The sequence below is a fragment of the Typopeltis vanoorti genome, chromosome 9 (assembly GCF_054136105.1).
Source record: "Typopeltis vanoorti isolate ZY-2024b chromosome 9, IOZ_Tvanoo_1.0, whole genome shotgun sequence".
Taxonomy (NCBI): Eukaryota; Metazoa; Arthropoda; class Arachnida; order Uropygi; family Thelyphonidae; genus Typopeltis; species Typopeltis vanoorti.
Genome location: NC_143557.1, coordinates 100,506,775 through 100,525,639, shown reverse-complemented (window position 1 = coordinate 100,525,639; position 18,865 = coordinate 100,506,775). Strand labels below are relative to the sequence as shown.

General features: G+C 35.5%; 1 protein-coding gene across 1 annotated transcript in view; it reads right to left on the bottom strand.

The window, feature by feature from the left end:
- Positions 1-18,865, bottom strand: part of LOC150103302 (guanine nucleotide-binding protein G(s) subunit alpha-like) — a 253,593-nt gene that overhangs the window by 50,497 nt on the left and 184,231 nt on the right. Inside the window, exon 7 of the mRNA XM_090397340.1 lies at positions 4,406-4,479. Coding sequence (XP_090253466.1) covers positions 4,406-4,479 — 74 coding nt within the window. The remainder of the gene's footprint in view (positions 1-4,405; positions 4,480-18,865) is intronic.

Sequence of the window (18,865 nt, the reverse complement as noted above, 5' to 3'; positions counted from 1 at the left end):
TTTATATAAGAAATCCAAAATATGTTGGCCATGATCAAATGGCAAATACATTAATGAAGCATAACCACACTAAGGGTTTGTGGTGAGTATTTCATTTTCAAAGTGTTCCATGTAAAAGTTAATAGGCAAAGGGGAGACGCCCACTGCAGTACCATTAATCTCTTTGTAGATTTCTCATTGCAAAGTAAAGTACCCTACAAAACATCCCCCATAGAATATATAAAATGCTACATGAACCTCCCTCTTTCCAAGTACACAAGAAGAAAACACCACCATTCCTATTCTATATGTCCAAAGTATATCTGAACAGACAGCTAAAATACTAATAAAAGTAAAATGTAACCTTCAAACCACATGTCAAATTAGCACAACTGATCTGATCTCCTAAGAACAAACTCCATCCTCTAGTGCATCCTGGAGTGTATGAAGTTTCCTGTATATGAAGTTTCCAAAGGCATCGACAAGACATAAGCAAGAATGATGGCTTGTAGTGTAAGAAAGTCTAAAGCTAATTATGAGAGTAAGCTAGATAATGAGATTAAAAGAAATTACAAAGAGTTACTGAAAAAAAGAGAGCCAAAAGGCTTCACTTCGGCAATGCAAAATTATCCAAATTAAGTGGATATTGCCAACATTATTTCAAAGCCGAATAGAGAAACTACAAGAGTTTCGTGCCGAATATAGAAACTATAAAAGTTTCAGTGGATCCGAGCGTAAGCAAACCCTTCATGACAAGGGAAACTCGTAGTAAAGGTGGAGCATCGACAAGACATAAGCAAGAATGATGGCTTGTAGTGTAAGAAAGTCTAAAGCTAATTATGAGAGTAAGCTAGATAATGAGATTAAAAGAAATTACAAAGAGTTACTGAAAAAAAGAGAGCCAAAAGGCTTCACTTCGGCAATGCAAAATTATCCAAATTAAGTGGATATTGCCAACATTATTTCAAAGCCGAATAGAGAAATTACAAGAGTTTCATGCCGAATATAGAAACTATAAAAGTTTCAGTGGATCCGAGCGTAAGCAAACCCTTCATGACAAGGGAAACTCGTAGTAAAGGTGGAGTAAGATCTGATCACTTAGTATTTCCCATAATGTAAAACACATCTGGGTCACTACCCAGACCGGTTTCAACCTTTGTTGAGGTCTTGTCAGTGGGAGCCAGACCCAGATGTTAAATGTTGGATTCAATATCCACTTAATTTGAACACAGAGTTATTTTGAAATGTGGCAAGTAAAAGGAAGAATCATTATGGAAGGATGACCTTAATGAGTGCTGATAGTAGGGAGGTAATAGAAGCAAATAAAATAATTGAGTTACTGAGTGAGCATTTTTGAAGCTGTACTATCTAGGAGGAGATATTACAGTGTCAGATTTAACACTGAATGATGTGAAAATAGAGATAGATGACTTGCAGGTGCTTATGATATTGCAACACCTTAATGCAAATATAGCTATGGGTTTAGAAGTAGTTCGGATATCAGCTATTACAAGGACATACAATGGAATTGGAAGATAGTCTGACCAAGCTGTCTGATTTAAGCTGAGATATAGGAAGTTGCATAGGAAGTGGAAAGAGGACAAACAAATAGTTCCAGAGGTCCGGTTTCCAATGATGAGACCTTAATAAAGGTCAAAACCAGTCTGGGTAGTGGCCTTTCTCATAATGCATAACATTATACAAACTCAAAAGGGTATGTGTGTGTGTGTGTGTGTGTGTGCTTTGCATTATGGGATACTAAGGCAATTAATGCAAAGTCATTAGTTTCTGTATAAAACAGTGGTGGCTCGTACATAAGCACTGTGACACTGCAGCACCCCCAAGGAAAAAATGAAAAAATTAAATTTTGTCTGTGTTTATAAATAATAACAATGCTTACAACATTATATAAATGCAATACAACATGTTAAAGGTTACAGCTTATGTTTTGACATTGACTGAATAGTTAATAATTGGAATTGTTCGATTAATGCTTTAGATTACAAAACAAATGCACTGCGATCTAACGCCGATATTCGTTTGTGCTTGTCATTTCACGTTATGTCATTAGATACACTGCCGTTTGGGCAGTGTATCATATGCTTCCGCGCGTTATTTCTGAAACGTATATTATTGGTGTAATATAGAAAAAAACTTGTATTATTGGTGCATGTTCATGGTGAACTATTTTTTGTAAATCTTATTTTATTTTGTTAAAATAGCATATAATTATTTATTTACTATAGATACAAGGCTGAATTATGACAAGTGTCACTGTTAAAAATATGAAAAGAATTATATTTTTTCAGTTATCGTTACACGAAACAAATGCACTATGATCTAATGCCGATATTCGTTTGCTCTTGTCGTTGCAATTGATACAAAACTTTTATTATTGGTGTTTGTTTGTGGTGAGGATGAAATATTTTTAATAAAGCAATTTTTTTAATATGTAAATTTATTTATTAATAAATTCGTTACTGATTAGGAAAAAAAAGTTTTTTTTTTTTTTTATATATGCAGCACCCCCACTTAAAATTTTCACCGGCTGCCACTGGTATACAAGTAACTTAGTTGTGAAGATACTTCATGTGCAAATTTTTGCTTACTCTAGGATAAAGAATTAAACAAGAATATAATTTCTGGCATACTTAATTTAATTTATAACCAAGTGAAAAAGCTTTAAATGATTTAAGGGGACATAATAATATTTATTTGTTTGCTGATGATGCAAAGCTAGGAGGAGTAATAGTGATTTAGACATGCAGGGATCCTACACAAAGACTTGATTGGCAGTATGGACAAAGGATAATGACTGCCAGTTTAGCATGTTCAAGCATAAGGTCATGTGCTTTGGGATGAAGAGATCACGAGTTGCATACTTTCTTGATGAAACTGAATTGAAAGAAATTGAAATCATCAGGAATTTGGGAGTGATTTGGATAGGTAGTTGAAGTTTAGAAGGTATATTGCAAAGGGTAGCCAAAACAGTGAGTTATGGAGTTGCTGAAGAACACACTAACAAGCTGGGATATGAAGGTTACTATTCCTCCTATATAAGATTTTAATTTGTGTTGGAAGGGGAATCTGGGAGGAGGAAACTTTAACTTCTGTATGAAACCAACTAACTCACTTTTAGCCAAAAAGCTCTTATAAATGTTCCTCAATTCCTGAATGTGGTTTAAATCTAGGTCATTCCAATTAAAAACCACTGTCGTTACTGACTACACTATAAAAATACCTATCTAAAATAATTTTCTGGCTAGTATGTGAAATCCCAGAGCCAAATTTATTTCTTTCCCTTTCTTTTCATTCTTCTCATATGCTGCTTAAATATGTACTAATTCAATTAGTTGTGGTAAGTGATCACACTGGAAGTATAGTACTGCCAAGTAGTGAATATGACACATTCTATCAAATAAATAAAACAACTGGTTAATCCAAATTTATTTATCACTAGGTTAGACTATAATAGATTTAGTTTAATCCTTTATCCCAGTGAGAGCAAACAAAGTTTGCGCCTGAAAATATCTTCAGGACTAAATATACTGTTGTACTATCTTATCCAGTAAGTAGTGCAACACCAAGGCAACTCGTGGCAAAGGTGGAGCAAGCTACCAGGCACTTCTAACCCAGTATCTCCCATAATGCAAAACACATTTCCTATGTGGATATGTATATATATATACTGTTATGCATTAAAGGGATTGGCCATCTACCCAGACTAGTTTCGACCTTTATTGAGGTCTCTTCAGTGGGAGCCAGGCCCAGAGCTGGAGATACCAGGCAGAAGCAGTAGCAAGTCATCTGTGCCTATGGGAGTTGCCAAAAGGTTTATCACCTTTTTTAAAAATTACTCTGGATTTAGAGAAAGATGTTTGAAAATTTATTTATCACTAGGTTAGACTATAATAGATTTAGTTTAATCCTTTATCCCAGTGAGAGCAAACAAAGTTTGCGCCTGAAAATATCTTCAGGACTAAATATAGTGTTGTACTATCTTATCCAGTAAGTAGTGCAACACCAAGACAACTCGTGGCAAAGGTGGAGCAAGCTACCAGGCACTTCTAACAACATACATATCCACATAGGAAATGTGTTTTGCATTATGGGAGATACTGGGTTAGAAGTGCCTGGTAGCTTGCTCCACCTTTGCCACGAGTTGCCTTGGTGTTGCACTACTTACTGGATAAGATAGTACAACACTATATTTAGTCCTGAAGATATTTTCAGGCGCAAACTTTGTTTGCTCTCACTGGGATAAAGGATTAAACTAAATCTATTATGGTTAATCCAAATATTCACTACTTAAAGAAAGCCACATCAGAAATATTTGTTTGCCATTTACTCTCTCTCTCTCTCTCACACACACTGCTGTTCTTTTATAATGACAAGATAACAAAATTAATAGCTCGTTCATGCTTACTGAAAATTCACTTTGTCCACTTGAAATTTGGTCTCAAATATCCCTGATGTTAGAACTCGACATCGTAATATGTCCTGTAATTATCAATGAAAAGACAATAACTGACATGAACTAAATTATAATAAAATACTGAATAATTTTGTATATTAAAACGAGACTGAATACAATATGCAATCAACATATCCAATGACCTGATTAATTTTCATAAGAGAAACTCAGCATGGATGCACAGCAATAATGCTAAATAATGCAAAGAACAAAACTTGTTTTACTCTTTGGATGAATTAACTGTTTGTTTTTTTCCCACTTTGGCATGCTGATTGTAAACATAATTTTTGTTTTAACCAATCACCAACCCATCCACTTTTTCAGAAAACAACATTAATACTGCATTCAGAGGCGTAGCTAGGGAGGAGGGCGATCCACCCTGGGCAGCACTTTCAACCTTTTTGAACTTTTGCAGTCAGTTAATTCTAAAATACAATCTCGAGAACTCATTTCCAAATAATGTAATATTACTGCGAATTTACGTCACAATTGCTGTAAGTGTCGCTAGTTGTGAGAGGAGTTTTTCTAAATAAAACTGATTAAGAATTACCTACATTAGTATGAAATAGACGACAATTCTGCTAACAGAAAGTCAAGAAAAATAACATTTTAGAATGTTGAAATTAAAGTTTTACTTCAAAAATAAACATAGTGTTTTAATTTATTTCCCTATACATCGTTTCGACTTTTTGTAGTATTTTTTGTGTATTGAGAGGGGCAGCAAAAGCTCTAGCTACACCACAGACTGCACTAAAATTATTCATATCACATATAGTGATTTTCCTGACTAAACTTGTTGCTTAGGCAATGAATATGGCCACCCTAGAAAAGCAGTTATTACTACAAAGATGGAATTCTGATGTACCAGCTGAGTATTGTTGGCTTCCAAATGATCTAGTATGCTTATTAAAATAAAATAAATAAATAATTATATATAGTTTTGTGATAGTCATATCTTAGATTTTATTACAGTTTTCTCTATACACAGGTTTATTGTAATTTACCTTAAACTGATGGGCAACAGAGAAATTCTGAAAACAGATTTGAATTCAGTGTATAAATTATTTCAGTGCATCTGTAATGCATATGAAATTTCATAGAAAGGATCAAACTGATCATCCCAGTTGAAATTACAGTATATGTACTCATAAAAACAGAGTGCATCTGTTATGCAGTCAATCCTCACTATAGCATTCTGCAGGGAGCACAAGAATAAAATAGTTTGTTACAGAATGTTTTTCCACTGGGTTATGAAGTACATACTAGCTGAGTACATACACGGCAGGACTTTTTTTTTTTGGCATGGCAACACGTACATGGATGCTTTTTTCATTACATGGTAGGAAGGGAGTGAACAAGGAGTCATTTCTGGAAATTGTATAAGAGTGTGTGTGTGTGTGTGTGGTTAAAAAGAGTGTTAAGACAAGGTTGCTAGAGTTGTTTTAAGTGCTTCACTGGTGAGTGAGTTCAAGGAGAGGTATGATACATATTGTGTTAACAATGGTTACAGTGGATCTTCTATAATGAGTAACTCTGTGGAAATGGCCAACTAATAATAATAATAATGTTATAACTGATAAGAAATTATACTGTCATTTTCATCCTTTAAAAGTTGAAAAGAAGTGGGTTTGCATTATGGGATACTGAAGCAACTGATGTGAAGTCATAGTCGCTGCTAGAGGGCCAGGCGAATGGTCATGTTTTCAGGGAGCTGACGAAAGCTAAGTACAATTTTGAATGGAAATTAGAATATATGTTAAAAATCATAACGTAATATTGTCTAAATTTGGTAGCTTGTTGTGTCTGTGTGATTTTGGTGTAAATTCCGTTAATTAATTTAGTATTTAACGATACGTTTCATAGATTTGAATATGGCGCCAATGCGACGTAAGATAATGGCGTCCAAAAATACGACGCCATTGTTCAAAAACTATAATGTGAGAGAATTTGTCCAATGTGATGTGTGTGGAATGTATGCATTCCCGAATGAGGCTGGAGTTTGGATTGAAAGTGATAGTGGTGGGAGAATGTGTAGAAAGTGTATGCAAAGTGAGGAGTCGAAGTATGTGTCAGGTTGTGAGAACTCATCTTGACTACTGTGCCCAGATTTGGTCACCTCGGTTCCTTCTTGATGGGGAGGAGGTGGAGAGGATCCAGAGGCGAGTGACTAAGATGATAGCAGGTCTATGGAATGAACCATATGAGAACAGGTTGAAGATTTGTGGGTTGCAGAAACTAGTTGATAGGCGGAAAAGGGGAGATAAGATTGAGACATTCAAATTGCTAAAAGGATTCTATAGGATTAATTCAGAGGATATTTTTGAGATCAGGACTGGTGGTGGGAGAACTAGGGGACACCCATGGAAGCTGGGCAAGAGCGTGGTTAGCAGGGGTGTTAGAGCTGGGTTCTTTACTTTTAGAGTGGTAAATGAGTGGAATAAGCTGCCGGAGTCTGTTGTGGGTGCTATGACAGTGAGCGAGTTCAAGGCAAGGTATGATAGATACTGTGAGAATGTTGAACAGTTGTGTGAACATGATGTTTAGGGCCTCCCTCGATGAGTCTAAGGACTCCTGGAGTAGCCCGTAGTAATAATAATAATAAAGTCAACAGCCTCTACACACAAGCAGACTAGTCATGAAGATACTTACTTCATACGCAAACACTGAATATGCTTGGAGTTCAAACCAGAATATAATTTCTTGAAAATTATAAGACAATAGTTTATTACATAAGGTAGCTTCCTATAATAATAAATTTCCTTTAGAACAGTATTGTGCTTCTTTTTTTTTTTTTTGATGATTCAGCAGTTTGTTATAATGATGTTTTGCAATATCACTATGGCAAACAGTAACTTTACAAGCTACATGTTGGAGAGAGATACTAGATGAGTTCTTAAACCACTCATCTAGCATCTATCCAACGACATGGAAGCAAGCTTTTATCTAGCCTTTTCCTAAACAGGGAGATAAAAGTCAGCCCAAATAAAAGCTCTAGAATAGGGGTACGCATACCACAGATTCTCAACCTGTGGTATGCGTACCCCTTGGCGGTGTTATATCTTCGTCTTTGGTCTTAGTGTCTTATCTCTTATTCTTAAACCCTTTTTTTTCCTATTGTTATTAATTTTGTATTATCAGTTAATTCTTTTGCCGACAAATTTGTATTATTTTAATGACTGTGCCAGCCGGCAACTAATTCTGATATACTATCCAAGATTACATAGAAAGAAAATACAGGGATCATGAAGTATGCAGTCGTGGTCCCGTTTCATATATTACTAGTGGATTCCCCTTTTATACACGGTTCGTAATTTTCCAAGCGGTAATTCAATCTAAAGAAAGCATGACATACTCATTTGATTACCCATAAAGAAATACGTTTATTTTAGCACAAAACATAAAGATACATGTTAGTTAAACCTTTAATTAAAAGAGTCTGGGTTCCCTCCCTTTTCTTAATTTAACACATCCAAAATTTCTACACTGTAATCCTTTACTGACACAAATTCCTTCACTTATATATATATATATATATATAACTATCCTCAGACTCTGACAACATATACTAAATTACCAATCTACTATCACACATGCTAATTACATATATATACAAGTCAATTCTGTAACTCTGACATAGATTTCTTGAGGCACTGCTCTTTCTTATATTTTAGACTTAATCCTCCCCCAAAATTTTAGTTAGCATTCAATTAGATCTTAATAGTATAACATTAATGTCCTTTAGACACAAACAGTTCGTAGCCTCGGTCTCCTACTTGGCTTAAGCCTAAGATGCCTTTTTCTTAGATATAGACAAAATGTCCAAAACACAGACAATTCTTGTAACACTTCACGGAAATGGGCCGTGTTCTTAAAGATCAGTTCTCCTTACTCCACGGTTACTCTGGTATTAATATGAAAAGATTTCTGCTTACTGTTCTTGCTTTATCTGGATATTCGGATCTCCTTACTGTACTTTCTTTAATGGCAGCTTCACTATTCCTTTGTTCCACATGAAACGAAACACTCTTACACTGATTAATACACTGACATTAACTCATCAGTGGCCCTTTCTTCTTAGTAATCTGGACGCACTATAGCTGCAACTTTGATCCACGTAGCACACATAGCAAGGGGAGATTCTTGCTATGCATGGCGGCAAGCTTTTCACAACTATACAGCCTTCCGCACAGGAAACCAGGTACTGACGAAACGAGAAGAAAAGAGGCCGATTCAAATCCCCGCCGAAATCTATATACTCCAAAACAGCGCCCTCACTTGGTGGTGTCGTTATACATACGGCGGCTGCCGATTGGATACCGTGGCCACAAACTATCTTTGACATGGCCTAAAACTATTATTAGCTTGTACACATCTTTTTAGAATTTATACATGATTTTCTACCTTAATAGATTTAACAAACCTTCTCTAATTAGTTTATGGGATACTTTAACATTGCTTAGAATTTACTAATCTGGATATACGCGTTTCTTGGGTCTTTAATGAGCACATTTTCTGTTTGGAGGCATAAGTATATCCTTATCCACTCCTTCTGAGCTAACCCTATGTTGGGTCGGAAAAGGGAGATGACTTATCACATTTTCTCGACACAACAGAGGTATGTGATAAAATATTTTGGGGTATGCCATGAGAGCTCAAAAGTCGCTAAGTTGGCAACACTGATACTGTCTATACTGCATACCGGACCTCAGCTCCACTGGACGAACTTTCTATCAGCAGATTCTCAAGGACTGCTCAGCATTCTTTCCTCACTTGTGGCTCGATGCTTCGCCCAAGAAACCGGATGAACATTGGGGCATGGAGAGTATGACTCCCACAAGAGCAGACGACTGACCGGCAAGGGACTCTGGCAGAGGATCCGACGAATGAGAGAAAAAGAGCCCCAGTCCGACGTTGCATTGCCTTTTTAAATTACGTGCCCCTACACTTCCATACTACGTCATATCCTTTACCTTCCTTGCTTACTTCAAAGTACAACTCCCTTCACTAGCGCCACATTCTTCCCTAGTAATCTCTTTGGTGGTGGTGGGGGGTTTAGTCGCATGAAGGGAAGATAGTGATAGTTATTTATCACTATCTTCCCTTCACGGTCAATGCGTATTCTGGCGCACATGCATTGCCTCTGGCAATCGATCTTCGATCCGTTAGACCTTCACTCAGTACTATTTTTAGCAAAGCTTAGGCAGTGGATTTAATCACAACAAAATCCATTATAATATTAAGGGATAAATAACAGAATTCTAAAATTACTAATTTGTCTGGCACCTTTACACTTAATTTTACCTGCTTGACATATCAGTATGTGCAAAGTTTTAAAATGCATGTTAAGCTCTGAAGAAATTATAAGTTAACCACTTTTAGTTTTATTCAGAACTTAACACCTGGATTCTAGTATATTGTCCTAACTTAGTAAATGTCCTGGATTTCAAATATGTTTGAAATTAGTTTTTAAGATGCTATTAACTTTTTTTTTGTTTTGTTTTGTGTAAGTTTGTACAATTTTGTCAGTTCATCAGCATGCACTGAAAGCAGTGTTTATTATTACAGTGTTTTTCATACAAATATAATTTGCCTTTGGAATCATCATCAACTATTGGGGAGAATATTATTTCCAAGAGTAATATTTAAATGTTTTTCTTGTATTCACATTGTTAATAGAACAGTTAATGAATTAATAAGTAAATATCTGAATATGTTTGTTTATTAATCTCATTCAAAGTCATACACGCACAATGCTATCCACTTTGAAACTTGGAAAAAAATATTATCGAATTAATTCCGATTGCTGAAAATGAATGCAGAAACAGAACATGTATTTTCAATAATCAACAGCTTGTGGAATACTGAGAAACCACAAATGAACCTCGAAACTTCAATTATGATAATTACATAATGTAATTACACAAATTCATGTGAAAATTTCAGGGCAGTGATTGAGTCAAATGAGGAATGTTTGAAAAAAAAAAAAAAATCAACTCAGTTAAATATTTTATTTACATATGTACAAATATCTTAAATATAAAATAATTATTTATCGCTATCTTCTATAATTACTTTATGATGTTTTGTAACATAATTGTTAAAAATATTGTATGCATTGATGCATAAACAATAAATAAATTGTTCACTTTTTTTTTTTTTTTTTTCTGTTGTCAGAAAATGTTTACATCTCACACTGCCATGAGTAATAAGTTGTTACCCTGTTCTTGATATTTCCAGGTCATTAGAATGAGTCTGGAACCAAGGCCTCCTCACCAAGCAAGCTACCATCTTATCATCCTCCTGCCATTTATAATGGGATTGCTAGCTTCCTCTCTGGTCAGTGATTTCTTCTAATCAGATTTTTTTCCTTTAATCCTGCAGTATACATATGCCTTCTGCGCTTTCACCCAATCTTCCTCATACACATCAATGATCTTCTCTCGCTAATCTTAAATCTTATTCATAGTTTCTGATTTATAAAACTTTGTAGTACTTAAATAATTCAAGATTCAAACAATTAAAGACTGATCTTCTTGCTTTCTCAACTAGGACAAAAATAATTTAATCTACCAAATCTATAAAAACAATCCTGTCTTATTTCTTGAAAGAAAGATCTTGCTGCCTAACTCTTCCTCACATTTGGTAATGTTCAGATCACTGCCCCCAAATCATGTTTTCTACTCTTCGGCTGACTTTCATTATCTCGCTTATTTTGGCTCAAACAAATCACATGTAGTCTTTTTTGTTCTAAGCATTACTTCTCTTCTGCTTGACTCCTAACACTATAAATCAAAAATCTGTAAGGCCTTAGAACACTATTCTCACATTTCGGGTGGTGCATCCCAAACCTCCTTTGGAATGCTTGGTTATATCCAAAACCCATCTAGTATTCTAAGGAAGGATTTGATTTTTTAAAAGGACAAAATGAAAATATAGTTCACAACTTTGGGGTGGAGTATCCAAAATTTAGAATATAGTCCACAACTTTGGGGTGGAGTATCCAAAACTTCCCTAATTAATATTATCTACTCTTTTTAAGACCTCTTCATTAGTTATTTTATCTTTTCATTTGATTTCTTCCATCCTTCTTCAAATCCACACATCTCAAAGCTTCCAAAATCTTAATTTCTTCTTTCTTCAACATCCAAGTTTTAGCTGCACAGAGGGCAACACTCCACACATAAAATATTTTAGTCTTTTTAGGTTTCTGCCCATTTTACTTCTAAATAAATTCCATTTTCTATTAAAGGCATCTCTTCCCATTATTGCTTTTATGTCACTTTTACATCTTCCATCACTGCTAATCACACTTCCTAGATATTTAAATGTCTTTACTTGATTCAATTTTTCCTCATTTATTCTGATATCCATATTTGCCTCTTATTATCCTATTACCTTTGTTTTTCTTATATTAATTTTCATTCCATTATTGATAAAGGATTCCAGTGATCTGTTCAACAGTTGTTGTAGTCCTGTTTCAGTATTTGATAATGCCTTGTCATCTGCATACCATATTGCAAATATCTGTCTACCTCCAATCTTTATTCCTTCTTCTGAATTCTCCAGTGCTTCTTTTAACATTGCTTCGGAATACCTGTTAAACAAAATTGGTGACAGAGAACAGCCTTGTCTTACTCCTCGTCCAACGATACAATAAGCTCTGTTGAACCATATATGTCTCTCACCATGGCAGTTTGTCCCATATATAGTGAAATAATTAGTTTTCTGTCATTCCAATCTATACCAATTTTTACCATTACTTCCACCATCTTATCCCATTTAACAAAGTCAAAAGCTTTTTCAAAATCTCTATAACAGATATTAACTTCTTTATTCATTTCCAGACTTCTTTACTTATTATTCTTAACAGTCCAATCACATCTTTTGTTCCCCTACCCTTCCTGAAACCAAACTGATCTTCTCCAAGAAATTCTTCCACCTTAGATGCAATTCTCCATGTTAGGATTCTCATAAATATTTTTAATGTATAGGAAATAAGGCTTATTGTTCTAAAATCCTTGCAGTTCACTACATTACTTTTCTTTGGTATAAGTATAAATATTAAGGTCATAAAATCTTAATTCTCTTTCGTTATAAAATAAATTTATTATTTTGGTTATTTCTTCAGTTCCTTTCTTCTGAAGTTGTTTCAGGAATTCTGCAGTTATTTCATCTATTCCTTCTGCCTTTCCACATTTTAGTTCTTTAATGGCTATTTCTACTTCTGTCTTCAAAATCTCTGGACCTAGATCATCTTCATTTGCCGTCTTTATATCTTCTAATGGTATAACTCATTTGGTCTATTTTCCTTGTCATATAGATCTTCAATGTATTCTTTCCATCTCGTTAGGATTTTATCTTCTTCAGTTATGATTTTCCCATTCTTATTTTCTATGCCTCTAGCTTGAATTCTATTTCTCGTGTGATTCATTTTTCTTGTTTTTTCGTACAAAAGATCATACCTTCCCACTCTCTCATAATTTTCCATTTCTTCACATTGTTTTTTAAGCCAATCTTCTCTACTTCTTTCTGCTTCTCTTCTCAATTTGTCATTCAGGGTTCTATATTGTATTTATGCTTCTGGGGTGTCTTTATTTTTCCATTTTCGTCTTTATTCCATTAGAGAAATCATCTCATTAGTTATCCAAGTTTTTTTTTTTATTCTTTTAGCTCTTACATATCCAATTTCATTTTCTGCAATCTTCTTTATTTTCTCTTTAACTTGTTCCCATTTCTTTTCTGGATCTTCAGTTTTGACAAAACTTGTTTCCTCTAATTCTTTCTCCAATCTATTTCCAAATTTCTTGGTATTTTTTAATTTCACCAAGTTCCATTTTTTCCTTTTCATACCTTCTTTAGTTTCACATTTATTTCTATGAATAGTAGGTTGTGGTCAGAGTAAATATCAGCTCCAGGAAAAGTGCATGCATTTTTTACGCTATTCTTATATCCTTGCTTTACTATTGTTAAGTTCTGAATTAAACAAAAATTAAATTAATTTACGTTTCCTTCAGACTTAACATGGGCTTGCAATTTTGAATCAATTATTGATGTACCAGAATGTACTAGACTCTTGTAAATTTCACTAAAATGTTACTAAGCTGAAAATCCTTCATTTAATATGTGATATTATAAAGTATTGAGAATTACTAAACTGCTTAAGTGTAAGTATTTATAAATTGCTGGGAGAAAGAGGTAATCCAATTAAATAGCAATGGCCGGAATCAAAACACGCGCATCCTTTCGTGAGCAAATAAATCCCCCCCCCCCCCACACTCATACGTGCAGAAGAGTAGGCTAAGATTTCAGTGTGTGGCGCGCAGTATACTGGTGACGTCAGGTGACGCTGAGAAAATGGGAGGAGTTATCGGTGACGTGGAGTGAACGTGTGGTGCGCAATTTAAAAAGTCGTGCAGCGCCAAGGAAGCTCTCAGGTCTCTTATCTCTTGTGCTTTAGGTTCTTTAGACGGAGTTTTTACTCTTGCTCTTGTGCGGAGTTGCGCTCTGGAGTTTTCGGGCGGTCTTGCTGATATGTATGTGGCCTCCTCGTGGCGTCCCCTCATTCCTCATGGATTCGAGACAAGGATAGAGGAACTTTGCTGTAGAATTCGAACAAATTACTGGACGGTGACCAGCCCAGCAGAAGGTATTCATCAATGCTTAACTGAGATGTCGTTATGATGTTGAACGAGTTCACCGTGAAACAACGTCTTCCTATTTTTGGCGGCAGAAGTAAGTGCAAACTGAAACCTTGAAAAATACCTCAGAGAAGGCATGAAGGAACGTGGTGTGGAAAGAAATTGTCCAGACGAGATATGTAAAGTGCCCAGATAAGTCCCCAGCTAACGTACAATTCATGTTTTATCATGTGTATATGTGTATTAGAGGAATGTATGTAAACTTTAGGAAGGTCTTTAGAGAAAATTTTCTTTGAATGATAAAGTAATAATGAGAATTTTGACCATTTTGTTAAGTGAATTAATCGAGAGCACGTGGTGCCTTAGAATTGTCTTTTAATGATAGAAAAGGTTATGAGAATGTTGCGAGAAGAAATTGTATAAGAGCGCATGAAGCTAGTCTAATTGTTCAGCTAATAATTGTCCTTAGTATTATGAAATAAGTGTGAATTTTCAAGTGTAAATTGTATAAGCATTAACTGAAGTTCTTTGTCATGCATGCTAAGATAGATATTGAGAATCTAAGTAAATTAGTGCTCATTCAGTAGCAATTGCAGATTAAATATCAAGAGTGAATTCATAGTATGTACAAAGTTTCATTTCTTTTGTTTAACTGATGACTTGCCTGATTTCCTTCTCTGTTGCACTTGCTCATGAAACGAACCATAGCGGGAAATTAAATTTTGAGAGGCTACGACCGCAAACGTAACTCTTAGTGACATAAGATTATATGCTAAACTGTGTTCTGGTTCCTCGATTCTACACTATCTGTTAATCTAGGATCCGGGGTGGCGCAGTGAAAAATAAATTTTCCCTGAATCTGAAAAAGGAATCTGAACCAGTGTGAGACAAAGGAATAGGTATCCGCCTATTTCCTTTGTCCCACAAACCACTAGCATCGTTCTTGTAAGTATAGATCGGCCAAGAGAGATATTGAAGTTAAGAGGTTTAAGATTGAAGATAAAGTTTTAGTATAATTAAGAATAACCAAGAGGTAAAGATAAGAGAATATAAAGAGTAAATAATAAGAATAAATAAGAGAGACAAAATTTTACACTATAATGTAATCAATTCGATACCTTTCTGTATCTCCAGGTTTTTTCAATGTGTATAGTCTTCTCTTAGATTTTTTTAAACCAAGTATTTGTAATTATTAGCTTATTTTCTTTACAGAATTCCGCTAACCTTTCCCCTCTCTCATTTCTATTACCTAGTCCGTATCTTCCTACTCCATTATAATCATATAGTCTTTTCTTTTTTCTTCCTTAATTAGTTCTTGTAATTATTTGTACATTTCCTGTATTTCCTCATATGAATGGTCACTTGTTGGCATATATACCTGCATTATTGTTATGTCCACTGGTTCAGCCTTCAATTTTACTACTATGATCCTGTCATTTAGAACATTTTATGCTAATGATGCTCTTTGCTGTTCATTTATTAAAAACAAGTGCACTCCTTTTCCTTTTTATCTCCACCTGAGTAAATTACCCTTACTTCATCACTAGTGGTGGGCCTGTGTAGCTCAGTGGAAGTGGCGCTTGTATCCTCTGTGCTTGGTCGTTCGAAATTAGACTTAGGTTCAAATCCAGTCATCGACTAGCCGACTGGAGGAACTTTTCTAAGCCTATTTTCGACCGATTCCCGAGTTAGTTGATCTCTAGCACGGGAAAGCGGGTTTTTCCTCCTGGAAACTTGGGTTTTTCATCCCGTAAACTCGAGAAAATCGACCGTAGTACCCACATTATTTCAGACAGTAACATCCTGTTAGGGTTAGGTACCAAGAGATGGCAGCACTTGTTTGCCAGCCTCATCATTGGTGGCTGCCTATAATTAGTGATAGACATGGGCCAGCTATCTCTGATTGGCTACCGGTGGAAATTGAACTGTCCACTCAGTCTCCAAACGCTAGATAGGGTAATAAAGGCCTCACCTACTCCCTATAAGGGAGTAAAAGGCGTTAGCTGATTTATTTATTTTATTATTTTTTTACTTCATCACTAAAAATCACCTATTCCTTCCCATCTGACTTCACAGAGCCCTATGATATCAATTTTTCCTTTGTCTATTTCTTGTTTGAGATTTTCTAATTTTCTACGTCTGTTCATTGTTCTCACATTCCATGTTGCAATTTTGATTCTCTGGCAATCTTTCATTTTCAGTTTGTTTATAGCTTGTTTTAAGTCGCTTTTAGATGTTTGATCGGGAGAAATATCAGCCCTTGAAGTATCCTTATTTCCCGATATTGTATCCATTCCAATGTGCATCTTCTTTTCCTCTCTGTACCAAGAGACGCCACCTTGGTTTGCCAGGCTGGTAGCTGCCCCCTTATAAGTTCTATCCATTGCTACTAAAATTTTCTAGGGAATATTAGTGAAGTGGTTTCCCATTGCCTTCTCCACCACTGTGCTCCAGCAAGTACTAGTAGAGCTGCTGTCCTCTATAAGCTAGAGTAGAAGTTAGGAAAAGGAGAGACACCCTCGGATTTCAAGTAATCTAATACCCTCTGGGTTAAAGTAAGCAAGAGCCAGCCAAGTAAGGCTAAGGCTATACAGGAAAGAATATAGAAGGAACCTGACACAAGCAGAAGAAATGTCAGGCATAGCTCAGGACCCTGTGGCTGCTAACCGCATACTCCCAAGACAGGAGCCCCTGAAGAATCATCTGCTATAATGGCATGCAAAGGAAGAATGATTATGGAATGGTGACACTAGTAGATAGTGATGATGATTCTAACAGAGAGTGTTGTAGAATAATTTAATGGGCACTTTTGTCAGTGTATTGAAGTGTTGTTGAGTAGGCAAAATTTTAGGGATGGAATGGATAACATATCATCGTGCATTTTAAGGCAATGTGCAAATCAGTTAACTTGTGCTTTATACTTAGTAACAGTTTTGCAATAGGGTGCATCCTTAAGGAGAGGAAAGAAGGCAAAATAATGTCAATGCACATAAGTGATGCAGGGACAGATATGTAATTGTAATTTAAAGTATTGGAGAGATTTGCTAAGAACACAATATGTGGTGACAGAGATATAAGATTATCCACTGTGATGGACAGTATGAATATGCAAGTGGCAGATTTTGCTTTAACAGAATATTTACATTTTTTAAAAAATGTAATAAATGTGAGAGGAGGATAATTTTGGCATATGCAAAGGCATTTGATAAACTGCTGAATACTATGATAATATCCAAGTAGAGGAGACAGAGATGGATAATAGATTGGCCAAATGGATAGGAGATTGCTTATCTAAATGATACCAGTAAGGGGTCAGTAAGAGGCTCACTGTCATACACAGAGAGCACATCCAACCATACCTTAAATACATGCACCATTTCCACACTCGCCATGCTCTAAATCTGTATATCAAATCAGCCACCACTATCCCATGTAAAAAAAACCCGCTCCTATGTCCCCCCCCCCAAACACACACCTTCCTCATACGTCTTTCATTCCATTCTATGAAAAACCTCATCCATATTAATTTAGTAATAACTCTGGTAAGGGGCCATTATCAGATTACTTGTATGTCACAATTACATCTGCTCATCCTCCTATCCACTATACTCTGATTAGCTCAGAAGTTAGCATATATGCTCTCCAATGAGTAGGCTCTGGGTTCAAATCCCACTATAGGCATAGCTGTATGAGATTGTCTTTAGGTGGTAGATAAATTTTATCAGTGTGGGATAAAATTTAGAGTGTGAGAGCACCACAATGCTTATCGGAAGATAAGCAGGGTGGTGCTCTCAAATAATAAAAACAGAAAAACAATCCTTAGTCCACTTATAAGTTTGCAACCTTTTTTGTGCATTAGAGGAGTTGCATAAAAAAAAATCCGTCTGTAAATTGCATTTCATCAATCTTTCTTCATATTCAACATTCCAGAGACCAGAAACCACCTTAGTCAATCATTTCTGGATCCTTTCCAATATCTCTTTATCTGATCATTATCAATATCTCATTATTTGATCAAGGCCTTATACAATGGAAGCATAGTCTCCTTACTTCTATATGTCAGTGTCCTCTGCATCATAACCATAATTCATTGTGGTTATGATGCCTCACAATTTTAGCAATGTGTCCCATAAATTTTAGGTCCTTAATCATTACCATTCTCCAGATCCCTTATTTCCTTCACTTCCTCTAAAATATTCCCACCAAATGTATACTCTGCATATAATCTTCTTCACTGCCCAAATTTTAAAAACCTTACACTCTGCAACATTGAATTAGCAACCACACACTTGCCTATTCCTCCAGTCTAGTCAGGTGCTCTTGAAAAACCAGATCTAATCTAATTCATGTAGCTCTTTCCCAACTTTGCATCCAAAAACAACTGCATATCATTAACAAAGTTAAACAGCAACAACCCAAAAACAGATATGCCTGAAAAGTCATTAGACTTCACTCTACTGGGATATATACACCCTCTGTCCAAAAAGAAACCGAACTTTTCGAAAATAGAAGAAACTAATGGTGCCTCCTGTTGTATCTTGTTGTTGTCGAAACCAGCAACCTTCATTAGTGTTGTCAACTATTTATGACATTTGTTTCATTAGAAGCTGAGTTATAGTGCCAAGAGTGACAACGTGTTTTGACAAACGGTTAGAAAATGAGTTTCAAACAGAGAGCTGCGATTGACTTTTGTGTTAAACTTGGTAAGAGTTTTACCGAAATGCATCAAATGCTTGAAAAAGTATATGGTGATGAATGTGTATCCCATACTCAA